Here is a 23,467-nt window from a genome sequence, read left to right on the forward strand (position 1 = left end):
ATTAGACAACAGTAGAATACTGACAGCCAGATATTGAGTGCTCAGTCACTTAACCATACTCTTCAAGATCAAGTGCTTGGTACAGGATGCTTTGGTTAGTCTGTCTCTAAGTCTGTGTGCAGTCTAGGTATATTATAGAGGTGAACCAATATATCAGTCCATATTGGACTGGCACTGATAAAAGGAAAAATTGACATCATCAGCCATTGGGGTTTTTTTCACTAGCGTAGCCAATATCACTGATAAATGCTGTGTGCGTGCACCCAGCCACAGCATGCATGCAGCCAGGAATTCAGCTCGGCAGCTTGAAGAGCAGCATCCAGCCAGTAAGTCTGTGGGGGAAAGGGGTGTGGTAAGGGGCACTGAGGACCCCATGGGGAAAGAAGGAATGGGGCTGGAGCAGGATGGAGCTATGGCCAGCTTGTCCAGGGCACCTGTGAGGGCATGGGGGGGGACAGTTCCTCGCTGGTGTGTGCCCCCATCAGGGAAGGTGGGGAAGCATGTACCCTTCACATTTGTGCATGGGGAGAGGGCAGGCTGCCTGCTGAGAGCTCAGGGCCAGGGACTGTGCTAGTCTTTTCCTAACATGGGGGCTGGGCTAGGGCTGCACTTGGGGGGGGGGGGGAACAGGACACTCCAGGTGAGCTATGACCACCCCAAAATTCTCCATAGCCCCCCCCAATTCCCCCCTACCAGCACTGCCACCCACTCTGCCCCATTCCCCATCTGCTCTAAGCACAGCCCCAGCCCAGACTCTCATCAGAAGAGGCCAGTGCAGTCCTTGGCCCTGAGCCCACAGCAGGCAGCGCACCCTCACCCTATGCACAAATCCAGGGGGTGCATGCCCCCCACGCCTGCTGTTACCTGTCAGCTCCATGTTCTTGGGGAACCCTGACACAGGACACAGACTGTCTGACTCACAAAGACTCACCCCCCGCAACCTAAACAGAAAACCTGAAGCAGAGACTGCAGTAAATTCTGGGATCAATGAAGCAGGGGAGCACTGCATGATGGGGAAGCTATGTTCCAAATGCTAATCGACCCTTACACCCAGCTCAGCATTTATCAGACCAGTTCTAATCTGGATTTACAAAGGACTTCCCCCCCCCACACACACACACAACTGTAAGCAAAAGTAAGTTTAATAGGCATCTTGGGCCATACATTCCCCGGTCCCACTATGAGAGGCCTATGTAAACTTAATTGGCTAAAACTCGGTTGCTGGGTTAGGGAATGCTGAGGCAATAGACTGAGTCAGAGGGGGTATGGGCAACATTTGAACAATGGTACAGGGTTCATCACAGCATCCAGCCTGTTGGAGCCCTGACCACAAGTGTTGTCATACTTTTCCCGAGACGACTGGTGGAAGTCATCTCCACAACAGGTTATGAACACTCCAATAATTGCCTTAAGTCTGTTAAAAGACTATAGTAAGATCTAAAAAGTCATGCTAAGCTGAGGCTTGTTCACAGCAAGCAAAAATCCAAAAACCCCTTGTCAATAAAAAGGGTGTTTCTAAAAACACCAAGAGAGATATCTGCTATCCATAAAAATGTCAAGCTGGCTCCAAGTAGGTGTTTTACTGAGTATCAATAAAGTTCCTGGGATGTTCACTCAGATAACCCCTTGTCAATGGAGAGGTTGTTTCTGAAAACACCAAGAGAGATATCTGCTATCCATAAAAATGTCAAAACAATTTGATTTACAATATTCACAATACTTGAAAGAAACTAAACTGAGGGTATAAAAATCTGTAAAAGCAGCAGCAGTAGGGGTGCTGACACCACTCGCTTTCTTCTGGAGAGGCTGCAGGAGGAAGATCATCTCCCTTCAAGGACTGTGCTGAAAACTTTAACCTGTCAGCTCTGCAACCCGAATGCCTTGGACTGGTGAGATCCCAGCTCTCTCTCTCTTTTCTCTTCTCTCCCTCTAAGCATAGATTTCTGAACTTGAACTGTATTAGTTAAGCGTGAGCTAAGTTTCCCCAAATACTTAGTGAAACCAGGGTATACTGTGACTGTTTGTGTTTGTTCTTCCTTTGCATGTCTATCACTACTAGTGTCAATATATATTTCATCTACTTAGTAATAAATAACTTTTATAATCAAACTGGTGGTAACTGGGTATATTTTGCCTCCTTTAATTCTCTTTCCCCACTTGCTCTGTAGCAACGCCCCTCTTACCTAAGCTAAAGATCCCTGTGAAGCCCAGAAATACTGTGGGGTCTGCTCATCAAGAAACTAAAAGATTGGGACGTGCTGAGTTTGAAACACATAAGGGGATCAGCTTGTACAGGCTGATTGACCCAGTTTGACTCAGACGTGCCCTAATGAACTGAATGCTGGCCCATGAGGGTGTCACCTGGACACCCCACCAGATTCAGAGGTATTCTGTTTAACTGTGCTTGTGTCTGACTGTAGTTCATTGTTGCTCTGATGAACTGATTCTTGGCATATGAGGGTGTCAGCCTGTCCATGCTGATCAACCCAGCCAGGTCAGGCATGTCACGTTAATCTGTGTATGACTGGTTTGTGTGTATGACTGATTTGGGGACTGGAGGAACCCAGCCCCACTGAACTGAATCCTGCAAGATAGCTCCAATTGGGGGGTGAGGGCTTGCAGAAGGGAGAGATACAGCTCCATATAGAAACACAATCAGCACATTGACAGAATTACCAAGACCCTAGCCCTAATAAACGAGCACACCCCAAAGTAGCGGGCAAATCTGGTAACACTGCCCCCACCTGTACACAGTGACCACCCTGCCCCCCCATGCCCCTTCGACAAGCTGCCCGTGGCTCCATCCCATGCCCTGCCCTCCCCAGCTGGGCTGCACCTGCCCCTGCTCCACTTCCTCCCTCACCATGGGGTGTCAATCTGCCATCCCATGCCCCTTCCCCACCCCAGGCTTACCAGCCCAATGCCGCTCTCCAAGATACTGGGCTGCATATTGGCCATCGGATGGGTATCAGCCATTGGCATTAGCCAAAAAATTCTTTATCAGTGCACCCCTACTATATTGGAGTCCTAGGTTTTTAACTGGCTATACCAGTGGTTTCATAGTTTCTAGGGTCGGAAGGGACCTCAGCAGATCATCTAGTCCGACCCCCTGCCATGGCAGGAAAAAGTACTGGGGTAAAACAACCCCAGCAAGGTGTACATCTAGCCTCCTCTTAAAGAACCCCAGGGTAGGAGCCAGCACCACTTCTCTTGGAAGAAGTTGGTTCCAGATCCTAGCCACCCTGACTATGAAGAAGTGCCTCCTGATATCTAGCCTAAATCCCCCCTCTGCCAGCTTGTGACAGTTATTCCTGGTCACTCCTGGCAGTGATCGGGGGAACAGGGACTTCCCCAGTGCCTGCTGGTCCCCCTGACCTGTAGTTTGTAACAGGCCACTAGATCCCCGCTCAGCCTTCTCTTCTGGAGGCTGAACAGGTTCAGGTCCCGTAGCCTCTCCTCATAGGGCCTGCCCTGCTGCCCCCTGATCATGCGAGTGGCCCTCCCCTGGACCCTCTCCATGTTGTCCACATCCCTCCTGAAGTGCGGCGCCCAGAACTAGGTGCAGTACTCCAGCTGTGGCCTGACCAGTGCCACACAGAGGGGGAGTATCACGTCCTTGGACCTGCTGGAGATACATCTGTGGATGCATGACAAAGTATGGTTGGCCTTCCTGACTGCATCCCCACACTGCCAGCCTATGTTCATCTTGGAGTCAATGATGACTCCAAGATCCTTTTCTACCTCTGTACTGACAAAAAGGGAGTTCCCTAACTTGTACATATGGTGCTAGTTGTTCCTCTCCAGGTGTATCACTCTGCACTTGTCAGTGTTGAATCCCATCCTATTCTCATCCGCCCACCCCTGTAACCTGTCTAGGTCCAAATGCAGCCTATTCCTCCCTTCTAGCGTGCCCACATCCCCCCCCACATCTTAGTGTCATCAGCAAATTTGTACAGGTTGCTATTTACCCCCTCGTCCAAGTCACTGATGAAGATGTTGAACAGTGCAGGCCCGAGGACCGAGCCCTGCAGAACCCCACTGCCCACATCCCTCCAGGTCGAAAATGACCCATCCACTACCACTCTCTGGGTGCAGCCCTCCAGCCAGTTGGCAACCCAATTGATTCTGTGGGTGTCAACACCACAGTCCCCCAGTTTCTTAATGAGAACAGGGCGAGAGACAGTGTTGAAGGCCTTCCAAAAGTCCAGGAAGACTATGTCCACTGCTACCCCGGCATCTAATGATTTGGTGATCTGATCATAGAAGGCTACCAGGTTGGTCTGACAAGACCTGCCGCTAGTGAACCCGTGTTGGTTGCTCCTAAGCGTGATCTCCCCTGCTGGCCCCTCGTGGATATGCACCAGAATAATTCTCTCAAAAAGCTTGCCCAGGATCGAGGTAAGACTAACTGGCCTATAGTTTCCTGGGTCCTCCTTCCTCTTTTTGAAGATGGGAACCATGTTGGCCCTCTTCCAGTCCTCTGGCACCACACCAGAGCACCATGAGTGCTCGTAAAGCCGTGCCAGGGGTCTTGCAATGACCTCAGCCAATTCCCTCAGTATCCTAGGGTGGAGATCTTCTGGACCAGCTGACCTGAATACATCCCGTCCCTCCAGAGGTTCCCTAACTAGTTCCTCACTAACCCTTGGCCTAGGTGTGCCTCCCCTGGGGCCTGAGGGGGGCCCAGCGGGGATGTGACTGTTCCAGTCCCTGCTTAGGAAAATGGAGGCAAAGAAATCATTAAAGATGTTGGTTCTCAGACTTCTTAGACTTAAGGGATTCCTCAATAGACTTGAGGCATCCCTTGGAAAATGCCAGTTCTTGCGTTTCGTTTTTCTTTTACTACAGAAAAGTAACAGCAATTCTCCCACTGCAGAGAACTCAAAATGACCACAACAGGTCAGAGTGTTTTAAACACCATGGATTCCTATTTGACATCTTTGACTATCTTGTGAAATGTGTCCACACCTAACAATGCTAACTTCGTGTGGCACTCTGTGGCACCCCAGAATGGATCGCAAGGTACTCCACAGTGCTGAACCACCATGGTTGAGAATCAATGTACTTTGAAAAAAACTCATAGGTACTCTTAAATTATTTGTAATATCGGTCATACCACATTGTTTTCCTGTATAGTGAAAGCATGAGAATACAAACCCTAGTCAAGTCTTCCTACTTCAGAGAGATCTTCCCTAAATTACCAGGGTATTTGTTAAAGGAAATCTCTATCCTGCCCTATTGTCTTGTGGTGTCATATTACATTGTCACTGCTACACACAGCAGATAGCCTGGTAGATTTCTGTTCAGCTAAAAAATGAAAAGTTATGATTCATATAAACACTACCTACAATGAAAGATATTTTATGACTCCAAGATCCTTTTCTGTCTCTGTACTGACGAGAAGGGAGTTCCCCAACCTGTAAGTATGGTGCTGGTTCCTCCTCCCCAGGTGCATCACCATACACTTGTCAGTGTTGTATCCCATCCTATTCTCGTCCGCCCACCCCTGTAACCTGTCTAGGTCTGACTGTAGCCTATTCCTTCCTTCTAGCATGTCCCCCCCACACACACACATCTTAGTGTCATCAGCAAATTTGAACAGGTTGCTTTTTACCCCCTCATCCACGTCACTGGGTCGGCAGTGTGGGGATGCAGTCAGGAAGGCCAACCACACCTTGTCATGCATCCACAGATGCATCTCAAGCAGATCCAAGGATGCGATACTCCCCCTCTATGCGGCACTGGTCAGGCCGCAGCTGGAGTACTGCATCCAGTTCTGGGCGCCGCACTTCAAGAGGGATGTGGACAACATGGAGAGGGTCCAGGGGAGGGCCACTCGCATGATCAGGGGGCAGCAGGGCAGGCCCTATAAGGAGAGGCTACAGGACCTGAACCTGTTCAGCCTCCAGAAGAGAAGGCTGAGGGAGGATCTAGTGGCCATTTACAAACTATTCAGAGGGGACCAGCAGGCATTGGAGAAGTCCCTGTTCCCCTGAGCACTACCAGGAAAGACTAGAAATAACAGTCACACGCTGGCAGAGGGTAAATTCAGATTAGACATCAGGAGGTGCTACTTCACTGTCAGGGTGGCTAGGATCTGGAACCAACTTCCAAGCAAAGTGGTACTGGCTCCTACGCTGGGGGTCTTTAAGACAAGGCTTGACAATCAACTTGCTGGGGTCATTTGACCCCAGTACTCTTTCCTGCCATGGCAGGAGGTTGGACTTGATGATCTGCTCAGGTCCCTTCCAACCCTACTATGAAACTATGAGCAGCCTGTAAAGCAAAGATCCAAGAGCAGATATTAAAAAAAATGAGAGAACTCTATAAAAAACTGCAAAAGAGAGGTCATGTTGGAAATGTTCTGTTTAACCCCAAACTTTAATGAAAATAATAAATCAGATTTTCAAATCTGAGCACTCAAATAAATCAGATTTTCACATCTGAGTGACTGAGCACTCAATGTATTTAGCTTCTATTTTGTCATTGTATGATATTTTTGACAAAATTAAGATGTAAAGCTTCTGCTAAACTAGTAATATTTGACTTGGCCTTAACCATGAGGTTACCTCTGTTGAGTCTTTGGTTAGTAACAGAAAACATATAAAGCAGTATAAGTGATCATAAACCCATTCAAATCTGCAACACAACAGAAGTTCAGTGCACATAAGCCATTTTCAAAATGGTCAAAACCAGTTTAAGATGAATCTGGATGGATGTAGTATCAGACATAAGTAATTTAGGTTAAATTGGTTTATTGAACTTCTGCCCCAAATTCCCTCCAAATTCAAGTTAACTCACAGTTCACCAGCATCCCAGGATGCTTTGCACAAATCCCTCATCACAGGATGAGCAGGCTAGCCTTGGCCCAAGCTGTTTGCTCAAGCCGATCAGGGAGGCATGCACTAGTGCCCCCTGGCTTTTGAATGTCTGTTCACTAGCTTATTGCTTCAATCTATACAGGTTAGACTAACTTGCGAAGATTAAATCAATTCAGCTTCAGCCTTTTTGACTCTGTACTTTGCCTCTGTACTTCGTGTACTCTGTATAACTTTACAATTCTTAACTTTCAATATGAAGGTCAAAAGTACTCTCTCTATATAGGAATTTTACATTAAGTGTTTAGAGGGGGGAAAAAATTGAATGATAAGGATAATAAGGTGATTTGAAGATTCCAAGCCTGTTCAAAGGCTGTTTCACAGCTCAAATGTAAAAGAAACAATTAATTGTCTAAAACTTACTGGTATCATTAGACTAGAGCAGTGATTCCCAACCTGGGTTACCTTGAGATTCTTTCAAGGGTGCTGTGGGATGACATACAATGTGAGGTGGATAAACATGATTCAAAAGATAAATCCAAAAATATGAAATAGGGTTTTAAGTGTTGAAAACATTCAGACCTGTGGTCTTTCTGACTTCTGTAAATCAGAAAACAAGAGGAAACTAGCTGGCATTTTCTGAGTGGTGCCTTGAGTCTAAACACATTGAGAACCACTGAGCTCAAGTCATATATTCAAAAACTGACCTTCAAAATTAAAGGGATTCCATTTAAGAGCAGCACAGTCCAACTGAAGATATCAAATTAAAAAAAAGGACTTTTATTAAAGACTAGCACAGCAATATGAGATTTCAGGATTTCATTTAAAGTGTAACTTTAAAAGATGGACCGTGGGAATAAGGATCTGCCATGTAGATTACAGTCCACTCTTCTTAAAGTGCTTCTAAGAAACAAGCCAGAAACCTATCAGAGAACATCCCTGGCAAGTTCAATATTGCCGTGAAAATCAAACCTATATTGGGTAAACCACTGGGAGCAAGAACTGCCAAGCATAAAACCTTATTTTGTGCACCTTATCTGCCATTTTAGACAATTAAAGAACACACCTGCTCCCAGACAATCCTTCTACTGGTCAGAATCAATAAGACTGATGATTAAATATCTGGCAGGTGGCTGGGAAACCATTCTGTCCCGATTATCACAATGGGCAAGCCCCTGGAACAGATTCCTCCACTTCAGCTGGCCAAATCCTCAGCTTCAGAAGTAGTCTTTTTTATTGGCTATTTTATTGAAAAGCGTTAACAATGGGAACACAAGCAGTCACTTCAGGAAGAATATGCAAAGGATGAAGTCTACATATCCTTAGGCAAGCTGTCTGCTGCTTCCGTAACTCTTTCAGCTCTGCCAATGCTTCCAACTTCATCCACCTATCCAGTAGGTTCTCCTTCACCCTTTATTTTTTCCCCTATAGCCCTATATGCAAAGTACAGTTTCCTTAATTTCAGCTACATAATCCCTATTCTACTCTTAAAAGATCTTCTTTCATGTTACCTATAATGATCCAGAGTGACTTTTACCTAAACTGCAATTGCCTATTATTACCTCCTTCTTCAGACCTGTGTCTATTTATTCCTGTCTATAACTTTGTCCTTAGACTGTAAAAGTCTAAGAGTAGGAAATGTCTATCTTATGTCCTTAGACATCTCTGACCACTTAGTGCATGCTACCACAAAGAAATAAATTCTTACAAGCATACAGATATGTAATATTTCTTACCAACATGCTTTACCAATGCAGTGTATGTATGTATTGTATGTTAGATTTCTATAGTTATCAGGCACCTTAGTTAATAAGATGAAACACAACATTCTACACAGAAGGAAAAAAACATGTGAAAAGTCAATTTTCTCATGTAGATAATACATTTTGTTATCAAAGTTCGGCCAGAGGCCCGGAATTTCCATTAAAAAAAAGACCTGACAGCAATAAAAATAAGAATCGCATTAAAAAAAAAACCCAACCAGGAATTCTGAAAGTTAAGTACTGAAAAGGCAAATCAACTAAAAATAAATAAATTGAAAGAGATGCTATACAGAATTCTGACTCTGAGTACAAAATGAACCTTCATAAAAAGTACCATTTATAAATTTAACTATTTAACTGATGGCACAATGGAAGTTATCAATATACAAAGACCTCAAAGAATTCTATGCTGAGTGATGTCAGACTTGAGACAAAGTCCGAGAAATATATGGCAGGTGGGGACAAGCAAAGGCTTCAAGGCAGAAGAGTAAAATATGTGGGATCGTTGATTTGACCAGAACAGTAAATCTCCTTGGGCTGTTAGTCTCCATTTATACTTCTCAATGCACTCCAACCACTTCTTCCTGACTGCCTGGACACCAGCTGGATAGTATCAAGAGCATAAGCTAAACAATTACCTGGGGACTTCTGCTCTGTACAGCACCATTCACAGGATGAAACATGTTCATTGCAAGCAGTCTTATTTACCTGCTAAATTCCAACAAATCTCTAGGAGCAAGCATGAGCTGAGATTTTCAGAGGCTTATTACTTAGGCAGATGTGGATGGATTTTCAGATGCAATGAAAATCACATCCCTGACATCAGACCGACTACTCAGCCAAATGTGAAAACTGTACTACAAAAGATCCATGCTCCAGAGCAGTGGTTCTCAACTTTTTTGTACCAGGGCCCATTTGTAAACATCAATGGTCAGTCCCAACCCATTGGCCCTGCAGTGTGTGGGTGTTCCCAAGCAGTCCCTTGCAGGCTGGAGGGGAAAAGCCAGTTTCCCAGATTTTTCTCCCTTAAGAAACAATCCATTTTTAAAATTTGTTTGCAACCCTTTTATATTTTTGAGTTGCGACACATGGGTTGAGAAACACTGCTCTAGAGTATCTCACGAAAACAAGGTTTTTTTGTTTTTTGTTTTAAACAGACCATTCATTTCTTTCCTGAAGTCAAAACTGTTTGTCCTAAAATCTTCCTGACTCAGCCCGATACAAAAAAAATCTGATGCAAAAAGATTCAAATCAAAATTTGGTAAAGTTTTAAGCAACTGGAACAGGATCTAATAATAGTAAAACACCTTGACTACAAAACATGGCTTTCTCCATTGTTTATAATAAATACAGCTACCTTTATTACTAGGGACCTACAAAATTTGTGATTTTGTGGATTCCATGAAATCCAGGCAATACCTACAAAAATGCATACATCAAGGGTTAAGTGAACAACTGTTCACCAGGACACCCTTGGGGAAAAATAGGAATAATGGTCACCAACTCCTGTAAGACCATTTCAGGCTCAACATTAGGAAAACTGCTTTACAACTAAGAGTGTCCAGCCTGTGGAATAGCTCCCTCCAGAGGTGGTACAATTGCCTACCCTGGAAATCTTCAAGAGGAGACTGGACAGCCACCTTGCTGGGGTCACCTGACCCCAGTTGTCTTTCCTGCTTGGTGGAGGTGATCTTCCAAGGTCTTTTCCATACAACCTATGCATCTATGAAATCCACAGGGGAAAAGAAAATTTACTGAGAGCTGCAGCAGCTATCCAGGATGGGAAAGGGGCGAATGGGGAGGGCAGTCCCAGGAAGGGCTCCCAGCGAGATGGCTGCTGCTCCTGTCTTTCACCACTGATTGGCTGCTAGGGACATCTGTCATGTAGCCTTGTCCCTCTCCACCAATCAGCAGCAAGATGCTGAGCCACATGACAGACAACGCATCAGCAACAAGTGGCAGGGCCATCCAGTCCCCTCAGCCAGAGGCGTGGGGAAGGCCTGCCGCACTCTGCCTGCAAAACAGCTACCCAGTCCCACATTCTGCCCATGAAATCAGGGTGTAATCCCCATGAATTACATAGGTATCTATTTATTGCAGATATTAAACAAGAATTTAAATGTAGGTACAAATTAAAAATACTCCTTATCTGAAGAGCCCCAAAAAAACAAAACACATTTCAGGATTCGATCAACTGGCCAAACTTTAGCTCTTCTGCTCTTTCTGACCTATTATCTGGCTTCATCTGAAATTCCCACCATTCCAAACTCAACATGAAATAGGCATCTCACAAACCTGCTGCATTCTCTCACTCTTCTAAGACTGGCCAATTAGAGACAGTGGATTTATCTTTGCTGCACAGTTAACTCAAACAACTGAGTCCCAAGTTTGAGCCTGAGGTTAGCTTACCCCAGATCAAAGTATCTCCACATAAAAACATTAACCTTTGTTATTATGTAGTCAGTGTCTGCACTCACTCATGTGTCTAAAGATTATAAAATGCTACAGAAGCCTTTTCTAAATCAACTGTGTTTTTCCATCAGGAAGAACTGAGAGTAGGGAACTATAAAACTCAGCACTGCAGTGGTTTGACCCAAGTCTTCTCTGCAAAGAAGGGAACTTCGCACCTGAGTGAAAGCTAAGCTCAGGGTCTACAACTGCAAGCTAAACTACACCTTTTAGACAGCTAGCTTTGATTTACATCCTCAGTGCTGGTCAGTAGTTTTTTTCCCCCTGTGTGGTACCGTCAAGCTTTCTCTATAATGAAGTCATACCTTGCAACAGTCACAAAAATCCAGCTGTGCTTCATTATCCTTAATTATGCTACCTCAGTATGAGGACTCATAAAATACATGAATAGCCCTCTCAATATGTGTAATTCATTAACTTCTTAGCAAGCATTGAAACAGTTCAGAATGTCACTGCATCACAAGGTTTTTAAAAGTTTAGATTACTCAGATAAAGAAGTTAAATGTTTCAGATGCTAACAGTTGAAGAATAAGGCAATTAAGAGGGAATCAGAGTTGCCAAGACATTCTCATATGTCTGTGAGGTGGGGGGGAGGCGGCGGTGGGTTAAAAAAAAATAGTTTTTATGGTAATTGCAGTACACTGGTTTAACTGGAAGAATTTTTCTTGAAAAATAAACTAAAGATAACTAGCCTTTCTGAGTAATTAACAGTATATCAGGTCCCAAAATAAAATAAACCAATTTTTAAAGAGTTATTTGCATTTAAAGTCTAGTGTGCGGTGTGAAAATCATTAAAACCTACTTTTTGATACAGACAGTCTACATTTCTATTGCCATACTTTACATTAATCAAAATTACAATTACAGTATACCCTGAAGTGTTACTTATAGTAAAAAAATATCATGTATCAAGATGGGACAAAGAGGAACAGGTGCGGCAAATGGAGGCTACCTTCATACAAAATTAATGAAAAGTGCCATATTTACTTGATCTCAAGGCGAGCTTCCCCCTACCCCATTTAACATGGGAAAATCCCTCACTTTGGAATCAAGTACAAGGTGGGAAGGCACAGAACAGCTGCTAAAAGCCTTCTCCTGCCCCCCTCCTCCCCCGCTTACCTTTGCTCCAGCACCACAGGCTCCATCAGTGCAAGGGTAAGTAGGGGTTGAGGGAAGAAACAGGCACAAGTAGCAGGGCAGGAGTCAAGTTGCTTGGTCCTCCCTGTTTCTCCCCTCCACTACCTGTCCCCCTGCCACTGCTTTCCCTACTGCAGCAGTGTGTGGGAGGGGAACAAATTTAAGACAACCCCCCAATAAATAGATTCTATACATGGAAGATGTGCAAATTTGTTATAATTTTCCATAGCCAGAATCCAATTATTGGGGAGGGATCATCTTAAGTACAGGGTCATTTTGGATTTGGGTAAATATGGTTCCTCTTACACTAATGCAGTTATTTAAATGCTTTGTTTAATATTGATAATAATACATACAGAATTTAAAAACAAATTCTTACATATAATAGTTAATACCAACCTCATTTGCTATTTTAATGCATTTTAAGAACATTAACCTGATGCATGTTTAGAGCGTTAGAAAAACAAAAAAAAAGAAAAAGAAAAGAAACTGGCTGTAGAAATTAAAATAACTTGCTTTTGTATGAGATGTAAAATAGGGTCCCTCAATATGTAGTCGGAAGCCAGCTGAGCTAAGAAAGTTGCATATGATAGTTATGATAATATTTTTCATACATTTTCATAGCTTGTTCTGGCCAACATCAGAAATGTTCCTTAGTCCTCTATCTCACTTATTCCTATCATTCCTACTTTGGAGGAAAATGTTAAGACTGCATAGTTGTTAAAAGATATATTTTTCTTTTATACACTCTTATAAGAAGTTACTAAAATAATAAATACATTACAAATGCTTGCAAAGCAATAGCTAGTACAAAACAAACATATCACTTCGTACAGAATAACAAGAGATTGCCAGGTGTCATACAAAACAGTGGAATTCAACATCCCTGGACACCGAGTTCAGGGTACACATGAAAAATATGAATGTTCTTAACATGCATTAGCTGAACAATGAAACATGAAACAAATTTCATTACATACATAAAGAAAAAATATTTACCTTTGTTGCAAGTTGTGAGACAGAAGATGTAACTTCATCATGAAGAAACTGATCCTCATTCTTAAAAAAATGTAGATAGTTCAATCAGTTCTAGTTGGATAGCAAGCAAGTAGAAAAAACTGAAACAAGCATAACATGATGCTTTTATTGTTCAGTCTATCTCCATGGCAAATTATGAAATTATGATACTATAATATTCAACTCAAAATACAACAAAACAAAAATATCCTATAAAAAAGCAATATGTGGTTCAGATCAAGGCAAAAATGTGTGTGAAAAGTAAAAAAAAAATTAACCATTATAAGTACAGAACTAATCATCCATTTGAAAGTAAAGATTTTACAATTTTCTACTAATTCTACTTTGATATATGTCTGAAGTCTTATTTTGATTACTGTATTTTTCAGATTACTATATCATATCTATAAGTATACTTATAAATGTATTTTTCCTAACACGTAAACTAGTTCTTTAGTTAAGTGCAGAGCAGCCTTGGCTGGCAGAGGGTCCTGGGGGTCAGCCTGCCAGCCCAAGACAGCTTCCCCACACCTCAGTATGCTTCAGAGAGGCTGGCCAGGACATGAGAATACTTCAGTGTGGGGCTAGCCAGCATATGCAACAACCTTGTGTCCCAAGGGTGTGACACCCTTGTGTCCCTGCCAGCCCCATCAGCATCTACATGTGTGTTGCAGCACAGTAAGTAACTCTACTGTAGGATAGTACTTTTGTCTGGCAGTACTATCCTACAGCAGAGTTAATTAGTTTACTCCATCCTAATAGCACTGCATGTGTAAACAGTGACATTTTACTGAAGAATTAATTAGTCAACTCTGCAGTAAACACCTCCTATATACATGCCATGTGTGTACTACTACACCATATTATCACTAGTCTTATCCCCGAGTTGAGGTAAAGTTAATCTTGACCGCTTGTTCTAACTGGAGTTTTTTGTACATCTTCCCTAACACCCTCATTAAATTCCATGTGCAATATTCCACTTATTTACATTTCCTCAATGGATTACATTCCTGTCCATAAATGTGATGTCTCATTCCTTGTATTCTCTCTCAATATAGGAATTCGGCATCATAAAATGAAACTAACAGGTAGTAAGTTTAAAACTAATAAAAGGAAGGGGTTTTTTCCACATAGTATGAACTTACTGCCACCAGATGTTGCAGAATGTGACAGTTCAGCCAAATTCAAAAACAGACAGGACAGATTTTTGGAAAAGAGGCACCGGTAGCTCCTGAGCATAGGAATTAGGGATCCAGCCTTTGAATCAGAACTTCCTAGACCTTAACTGCTGGAGACTGCAAGTGAAACAGGCACATAGAATCAGACTCATGGAAAATGAGGGTTGGAAGGGATCTCAGGAGGTCATGCAGTCCAACCCCCTACTCAAAGCAGGAGCACCCTGAACTAGATCATCCCAGCTAAAACAGCAGGGGTAAAAATCTTTGGTCATACCAAATTCACTCTCCTTTTCTGCATCTCTCTCCCCCTGTTGTGTGACATAGACCTATTCGATGTGCCATGGGGTCATGGGCTGTGGCCCATCATGAAAAACTATAAGCCTACCTTAATAATCATAGAATCATTGAGTCGGAAGGGACCTAGATAGATCATCTAGTCTGACCCCCTGCCATGAGCAGGAAGGAGCACTGGGGGTGGCAGGGGTCATAAGACCCCAGCCAGGTGCCTATTCAGTCTCCTCTTGCAGATTTCCAGGGAAGGTGAGAGCACCACCTCTCTGGGAAGCCTATTCCAGGCTCTGGCCACCCTTACCATGAAGTAGTTCTTCCTAATATCTAACCTAAACCTATCCTCCCTCAGCTTGTGGCCACTGTTCCTGATGACTCCAAGGGGGGCCCTGGTGAACAGACTTTCCCCGAGTCCCTGCTGCTGGCCCCTCATAAGGTTGTAGGCAGCCACAAGATCCCCGCTCAGTCTCCTCTTGTGGAGACTGAAGAGATTCAGGTCCCTCAGCCTCTCCTCACAGGGCTGGCCACGGAGGCCCTCGACCATACGAGTGGCCCTCCTCTGGACCCTCTCCAGGTTCTCCACATCCCTCTTGAAGTGCTGCGCCCAGAACTGGACACAGTACTCCAGCTGCAGCCTGACCAGTGCCGCATAGAGGGGGAGCAAGACCTCGCTGGACCTGGTAGTGATGTCCCTGTTGATGTATGACAGGGTGCAGTTGGCTCTGCCTATTGCTTCGTTGCATTGGCAACTCATATTCATCCTGGAGTCAATCCTGACTCCAAGATCCCTCTCTGCCTCTGTGCTGCTGAGAGGAGCAGCCCCTAACCTATAACCATAATGCTGGTTCCTTCTCCCCAGGTGCAGCACCCTGCACTTGTTGAACCACATCCTGTTCGTATCCACCCATTTCTCTAACCTTTCCAGGTCTGCCTGGATGCAGTCCCTGCCTGCCGGTGTATTCACTTTACCCCACAGCTTGGTGTCAACAGCAAACTTGAACAGGGTGCTCTCCACACCCTCATCCAGGTCGCTAATAAAGGTACTGAACAGCACCGGCCCAAGGACCGAGCCCTGGGGGACTCCGCTGCCCACACCCTCCCAGGCTGACATCGACCCATCCACCACCACCCTTTGGGTTCACCCCTAAAGCCAGTTTGCCGCCCATGTGACTGCATTCGTCAGTGCCGCAGTCCCTCAGCTTGCCCACCAGAATTGGGTGGGACACTGTGTCGAAGGCCTTCTGGAAGTCCAAGAAGATGACATCGACTTCCTCCTTCCCATCTAAGCTCTTTGTTACCTGGTCATAGAAAGAAACCAGGTTAGTCAGGCAGGATTGGCCTGGGATGAACCCATGTTGGTTACCCCTCAACATCACTTAAGGGAGGCTACTAGGGACACATCAACTGATTTACACCAGCCAGTGCCCAATGGGTCCTGAATAAAATGAGGGAGTCTGTGGATACCAACTAATGAAACTCTGCTTGGAGACATGAACAGAGAAGCGACTGGAAGACAGCCCTGCACTCGCCTGGGTTCCCCCCGGCCAGAGCTTCCTTCCAAAGGTGTAGGGAGAAATGTAGCCAAAACCTCAGCAGCAGGTTCTGGAGAAGGTACAAGGGGGGCTGCAACCTCGCAGACTCAAGGTAGCTCCCTCTGTTGCCAAAAGGGGCAAATGCTGGGAGTCTCCATAAAGCACACCAGATACAAGTCTGTGGTAATGGCTCTGTGAAGAAGCCACCACGCATTTGCACTCAACTTCTAGGGACAGAAATTACACAAATCAGTATAAGCAATAGGAAACTTGTTCAAATCTGTAATATAGCAAAAGTTCAGTGCACATAAACCGCTTTCAAAATAGCCAAAACTGGTTTAAGATAAACCTGGATGGACGTAGCATCAGACTTAACTGATTTAGGTTAAATTGGTTTACTGAACTTTTCTCTCAGATCCCCTCTAGATTCAAATTAACTGAAAGTCCCCCAGCATCCCTGGATGTTTTGCATCTCCCCTGAAAATGACCCCCTTGCAGGGTGGGTAGGCTAACCTTGGCCCAAGCTATCTGCTCCAGCTGAGCAGGGAGGCATGCTCTAGCACCCCTCCAGCTTTGGCCTTGAACCATTGCAGACATGTGGCTGCATTTCCAGAATCAAAAGTGAGTATCTGTTCACTTGCTTATCGGTTCTATCTACACAGCTTAGACTAACTTGTAAAGACTGAATTGATTCAGCCTCAGGCTTTCTGACTTTCTCTCCTTAGCCCAGCTGAGGTCCTTGATGGCTCATGGAATACAGACTTGTCCAACAGGGACCACTGCCAGCACCTTTGCCTTGGGTGTTCCAACACTTGTCAGGAGATGGGATGATAGACTGTGAAGAACACGAGCATATAGAGCTGGTGGTGGTGCGCTGTTTCAAGGCGGACCAGCTTGGTATCCCCCAGCCTGCTAAGATGAAACTATGAGATTCCTCGGGGCGCTGTGGGGTCTGCCAAGGCTACAGCTCCACAACTAGCTCTGGACAGCTGGGGGATACTGAGGGCAGGGACTGTCCTAGCGCAGGACCTAGTGAGTGTAGGCAGGGGCAGAGGGTGACAGGGCAGACTACCTCTTGAAGTAAACAGCAGGGATCCACCCATCCCCACCTGGCATAGACCAGGTGGTCTCCAATACAAGTCATTTTGGTCAGGACCATCTTCCAGCAGACCTAGGGCACCCCCATCGCTGGCACCACCAGCTACGGGTTTTTCAGCAGGGGCTCTACAAGGAGGTCAGCACCCTGGGCAACCATCTCTGGGTAGCTACAAGCACAGACCAGCCACCAGGCCCTGAGGAAGTCCTGGCAGAAATCCAACAGCTCCTCCAGGTCCTGTCTGGGGAGACCCCAGAGGTAGGAGAGTTACGAGAACCCTCAGAGGCAGTGGAGCAACTTGAAGGCAATCAGGCACCATGTTGCCTGGCTACCAGCACAGTACAGGAGCCTCTGCAGAGTCTGAAAGCAGAAGGTGTGGACCTGGTTGTGGAGGCAGACCCTCCTGCCCACCCTCCCGCAAAGTGAGGCTCAGGACACTTTCAGAGACCCAGTGCCATCCTGATCAGAAGAACCCCAGCACCCATATCTGGAGACTGGCCAGGAGCTCTGGGGGCACAGACAAGGTGTTAAAGCGGTGCCAGAGCACAGGAAACCGAGTCTGGCCCTTTTGCCATACCCACCCCACCATACCACCCTGCAGACTACAGCTCCCCAGCATGTCTGAGAGCCACAAAGAGAGATGAGGCAAGCTGTACCAGGCAGCATCTCTATGCCCACGAGTGGCAGGACAGGGCGCAAGTGCCACAGCCAGGGCTGCCCACCATACCTGGGCTGGGCAGGGCCAAAGGACCTGCCCCTAGCCAGGCAGAATCACCTGGCAGGCTGGCTCTGGCCCACAGGCCATATTTTGCCCACTCCCATGTTAACATATTCCAGCATAACAATACCCTTTAATTTAGTTCTGTCTGTTCCTTGTGCAGTTTTAAAATGGTGACCCCATCAAGGAAATAAGGATCCATACAGAGCCACTACTACCTGGGGAAAATGTGGGAGTGGGAAGACAGAGAACCCTTGGCATGGAGGTGGAAGGAGAATAAATAAGACACACATGGTAGTGGAGGATGGGAGAGTGAAGAGATGGGGGGTTTACAGACAATCCATGAAACAAGGTGGATGGGAGGATGGTAGACACTGAGCTTTTGAAGAATGTATAAGAATCAGCCATTTAAGCATAAACCTCTACACTACTATATCCTTATTACTAGAAGATCCAGCAACTTCAAGTTAAAAAGTTAGTAGTGATGAAACTATGTTCCCCTCTATTTTTCCCTTCAACATCACATATTAGTTCATGTTTTGATTGATAAATATATTTTATGTCCCCTTTTATTTTTAATGGGAAGTAGATTTTACTCTAGTTTTCCTTTCATTGGATATTTCAAGGTCAGATTGCTTTATCATGCTATATAATGAATTTGGACATTCTGGATTGTTTCAGAAATATGCACTAAAATATTAGTTTAGGTAATTTACAGTATTATCCTATTTCTTTTTTACATCCATGTTAAACTTTTTGGAGAATGTTCCTCTAACTAAATATTAATGTTCCATGCATATGAAAAACCTTGATAGACAACTTCAAATGACCTTCCAATTTTGGCAACAGAATGTTAGTGCATACAATGTGTTTCCACAAGGAAAACACAAGTGTCCTTTTGTTGGACACTGCAAACTATGAAGTACTCAAGGGATTAATTCAATAAGCATACACATTTTTGTACAAAGGTTACTGTGTTGATCTACTTTCCTTAGTTTCTTTTGCAAAAGGAAAATAAGGAGATGAATCCATCTCTTTTGTTCATTCATTTTAAGGATGCAGGCTAAACTTAAGAGAGCCTGAACATTGAACAATTAAAAGCATGGTAAGACAGGCTTTAGTGCATAAAGTAAATGATTATTTCTCTGATCAGTGTGTCAACCCTTATATAAAATACAAACTGGATTTTAAAAATCAATGCAAATACAAACTTATAGATCTGGATAATGATTATTTGAACTGTAACTCCTTTAAACATAAACCATCTCTTTCCTGATGACCTCTCCTTATTATCTCTTCTGATCCCCAACCAGCTCATAAAAGAGAATTAGCATGCTACGATTTAAAATCTACACTGTGGTGCCTACAAGTGTTAACTACATTAAGAACTGGAGATACTTGGTTTCTCAGTGAAAACAGTAAAGGTTATTCAAGAAAAGAATCATATTCTCATCCATCCTCCATACCTGACAAAAATATTTTGGAAAAAAAAAGTTTAAAATCACTTGAGAAACTACAAAACTGCAAATTAACCTCTTAAAATGGAAAGATTCCCAAATCACTAATTACAAACTAAGCAGTAAAATAACTATATAAATATAGACAGATCAGAGACAGCCCAGTTAGAAGTCATACCACCTAATTAATGTCTTCAAGAAGCAACAACAAGAACTGATAGGTGAAAAGCAGTAGACAGTGTTCCAAAGTTCAGGATGTATTCTGATATAACATCAAATAAAATGTAGACTGGGTTAAAGTATATTATGAAGACAAAACGTAATTTTGTCTGGATTAAAACCCAGCTCAGAAGCAGAGGGCTTTAGTAAATGTACACAAAAGCAATTCGGAAGGAAACAGCTAGCAGAAGCACAATGATACTCTCAGTAGGCCACATTTTGTTTGTTGTGCATAAACATACCAGGAACAAAGTAAAGTGTAAGAAACTATACACATTTGCACTCATGGCACTGTCAAGTCAACATCCCAAAAACAGTAATTGAGTTTAAATGGACATAGAAAAAATGGGCACAGTAAAAGCTTGAAGTCAAATATTTTATAAAGTTTTATGACCTCATTGGGTAAGTGCAAGCATGGTACCATACCTGAAAATACAGATTTTATAAAAACTAAAATGTGTATTTATTACAAAAAGAAATAAACAAGAGATGGGTGTAAATTAGCATTACTCTGCCATAAATCTTTTGCTTCTTGGACACATGACTACATGTCCAGCTGCCAGAAGATGCCTTTTATACTGCCCTGTCAGGCTGTTAGTCCCTCTTGGAGTTAATCTGATAAGATTATTTTATTAAATCAGGCACTCAGCTACATTTTTACTGTCTGCTGAAAATTTAGAATCCGTTTTATGAGGTTCATTTTCCTTTTTTCAGGGTAAAGTAGCCATCTGGACAGATTTTAACTTGTAACTCACCTACAACTACCACTGGTAAAAATACTAACTAAATTAATCCAAAAGAAAAACAGATTTTTGGATTCAACCACTGTTTTCTCATATATAGAGAAAAAGCAAACAAAAAGTCTAAACATAAGTACTCATCCTATGCTCTTCAAATTCAGCTTATTTTTACAGTGTAGATGGGAAGTCTTAAAAAGTGGTTATAACAAAAGCATGGTCTGGGGGTTTTTTTGTTTTTTTTAACGGAAAGAAAAATATAAGTATGCTTGGCCAATATGTTTGGTTTGTTTTTGGCCTAGGTACATACTTAGATTAAAACATAATATTTTTCAATTCATAAATGAAACTGTATTATCAAGCACAAAAACATGTTTTAAAACCAGGTTTAAATAGGAGTATTTCTGAAAGCATGCATGCATGACCCCATCATCCAAGTATTCACAAGCTTAAAAAGCAGTCCACTATATCTAGACTTAATCTACTCAAGAAGACCTTGTCTACAATAAGGAAGTACAGTCACCCACCCTGGCAATCTGCAAAAAACATCTTGATGCCCATCTTGTTGGGGTCATCTGATCCCAGCAATCTTTCCTGCCCAAATGCAGGAGGGCTGGACCAATGATCTGTAAGGTCCCTTCCAGCCCCTAACAACTATGATACTTATACAAAGTATTCCTTGCATCCGCACTGATGGGCAGTGGGCAGTTTTTAGAAAAATTCCTTTTGTACCACAGACTCAAATAGAAAAGCCTCAGGTTCACTGCATTGGCTGCTGCAAATTCTAATTCACATATTTATTTCATTTAAGTTACTTTCTGTATATTCCTCTTACCCTGGTCCTGCAGCTACACAATACTGCCACAATAAAAGAACAGAACGTTATTTATCCTATGTATTTAATTCACTTGAAAAGATTAAAATATAAGTTAACAGATATTGAAATAGCACCTTGTGATTAGCAAATGCTTCATGGCCCACAAGGTAAAACCCACTCACTATATAGCATATATTGACTATAGCATATAGCAAGTACTGTTAACTTAATTTCAGGCATAGTGATAGGTTAGCAACTGATAAAAGCAGCAACGAGATAGGTCTACAAATGACCCTTTTATTCCAAAAGCACAAGGTAAGTACATAACCCAGGACAAGTCTGGCTACCTATCACAATACATAACACATATTTGCTTATACGGTCTGGGGAGACTAGGAATGTAAATTTTTTTTTAAAATTACCCATTTAACCTAATTACATCAGCTACACGGTTAAACAGCACGCAGCAGGAGGGCAGGGCAGTACAGGGAAATGGGGCTGAGAGCAATATGCAGGATTGTAGCGAGTTCTGCCACCAGCCAGGACTGAAGGCCCTGGCCACAGCAGACTCTGCAGGGTGAGCGTTCAGGAATGGGCAAGCAGCAGCAGCAGCCATGCAGGTCAACAGGGTCCCTGGCTCGGTGGTGCCGCTGTTGGGGGAGCGGCTCTGGCAGGGGCTGCCTGGGAGGTGGTACAGATCTAGGCTGCAGCATCGCAAGGCTGCTGCAACAAGGAGGTAATTAGCGGCTACTTGCGGGAGCGCAACCAGAAAAAGTTGCATGGCAGAACCATCAGGGTTTAAATAGGAGCAAGTGCAGCAGCAGGGGCTGCCATCAGGTGCAACAAGGGTGGGCTGAATGGAGCCAGGTGCCCTCCCCATAGCACCCAGAGAGCCTCATCTACTGGGAGAGCCATGCTGCACCCAAGTGGTGCCTGCAGATGCCCAGAGCCCCAGGTGGCGCTTCTCTCCCCAAGGCTCCAACAGCTGCCGCTTGGCAACAATCCACAACAGTTCTTCCAGCCTGGAGGCATGTGGTAGACCAACTATGCCATACAGAATCACACCTGAGGCATCCACCCGTGGGCTGAGCACCCTCTGTTAGGAGCCGCAGCATGGGGGCAAGCCCTCAGCTGAGCAAGAATGTGGTATTGGCCCAGCTACTGGCTGCAGTCAGGCAGGGAAGGGACTAGCACACAGTCCCTTTCCTGTCTGGATGCAGCCAGCAGCTGCACTGGAGCTACAGTCCGCCTGCTCGGCTGAAGGTTTGATCCAGAGCTGTGGCTCCTAGAGAGTGCTTAGCCCACAGGTGGATGCCTCCAGTGCAATCCTGCATGGTATGTCCATCCACCACATGGTCCTGGGCTGGGAGAGCCACCATGGATCCTTGCCATGCAGCAGCTGCCAGAGCCCAGGGGACAGGCAGGAGGAAGGGGCTGCCCAGGGCTCCGGGCACCCATGGGCTACAAGCACCACCTGGTTGTGGCTGTCCGGGCAGGCAGGAGATCTGTGGATAGTAGCAGAGAGGAAACCTGGCTCCTTGCAGACCACCCCTGTAGCACGCAATGGCAGCCCCGCTGCTGCACTCACTCTTATTTAAGCTTTGCTAGGTCCGCCGCAAAACTTTACCCGCTCCACTCCCCCAGGTAGCCACTAGTTACCAACATGCTGCAGCAGCCACATGATGCTGCAGCCTGGAACCATGCTGCCTCCCGGGCAGCACTGAGCCAAGAGGTAAACAGCAAATGTTAACAATTAAATGGTATAAATATAATTACTGGTTTCATCTTTTACATCTGTAGAGGAGACTCAATAGAGAGGAGAATGAGAAGTGGGAGGAGGACCGGTGCACAAACCTGCAGCAGGCTGTAATATCTTAGAATGGTCACTTAGTAGTCACTCAGAAACAGGCTTTGGAACCTTCCTCTTTTAGCCATATTTTTGTACTTTAGGCATAGGCCCCCTGAAAGTATCCATGGTGGGCAACAATATAACTCCCTGATTGCTGAATTTTTGGGGTTCACTCCTTAACAAAATCATTTAGAAAACTGAAATGTCCAGGTAGAATGATTTAAAAATCAAAGTGATTTGTACACCCGATTTTAACTGTATTTTGAACTTCAAATTTTTATTTTCCTACAAAAAGTTTATTCTTATTGGTGAGTAGTAATTAAAATATGTTGATTTACAACTAAACTTGATCTTACTTAAAGATGTAAATGG

At 44.2% G+C, this 23,467-nt stretch overlaps 1 protein-coding gene across 3 annotated transcripts in view; it reads right to left on the reverse strand.

Annotated features, from left to right (window-relative positions):
- Nucleotides 1–23,467, reverse strand: part of TDRP (testis development related protein) — a 53,366-nt gene that overhangs the window by 16,761 nt on the left and 13,138 nt on the right. For 2 of the 3 annotated variants that reach the window (XM_090033125.1, XM_090033114.1), the window contains exon 3: nucleotides 13,187–13,246. The exons of the other annotated variant lie outside the window; for it this stretch is intronic. In XM_090033125.1, the coding sequence (XP_089889251.1) occupies nucleotides 13,187–13,246 (60 nt within the window). The remainder of the gene's footprint in view (nucleotides 1–13,186; nucleotides 13,247–23,467) is intronic. 3 annotated transcript variants of the gene reach the window in all.

The sequence above is a fragment of the Crocodylus siamensis genome, chromosome 1 (genome assembly GCF_052110815.1).
Source record: "Crocodylus siamensis isolate JL-2025a chromosome 1, ASM5211081v1, whole genome shotgun sequence".
In the NCBI taxonomy this organism is placed as follows: domain Eukaryota; kingdom Metazoa; phylum Chordata; order Crocodylia; family Crocodylidae; genus Crocodylus; species Crocodylus siamensis.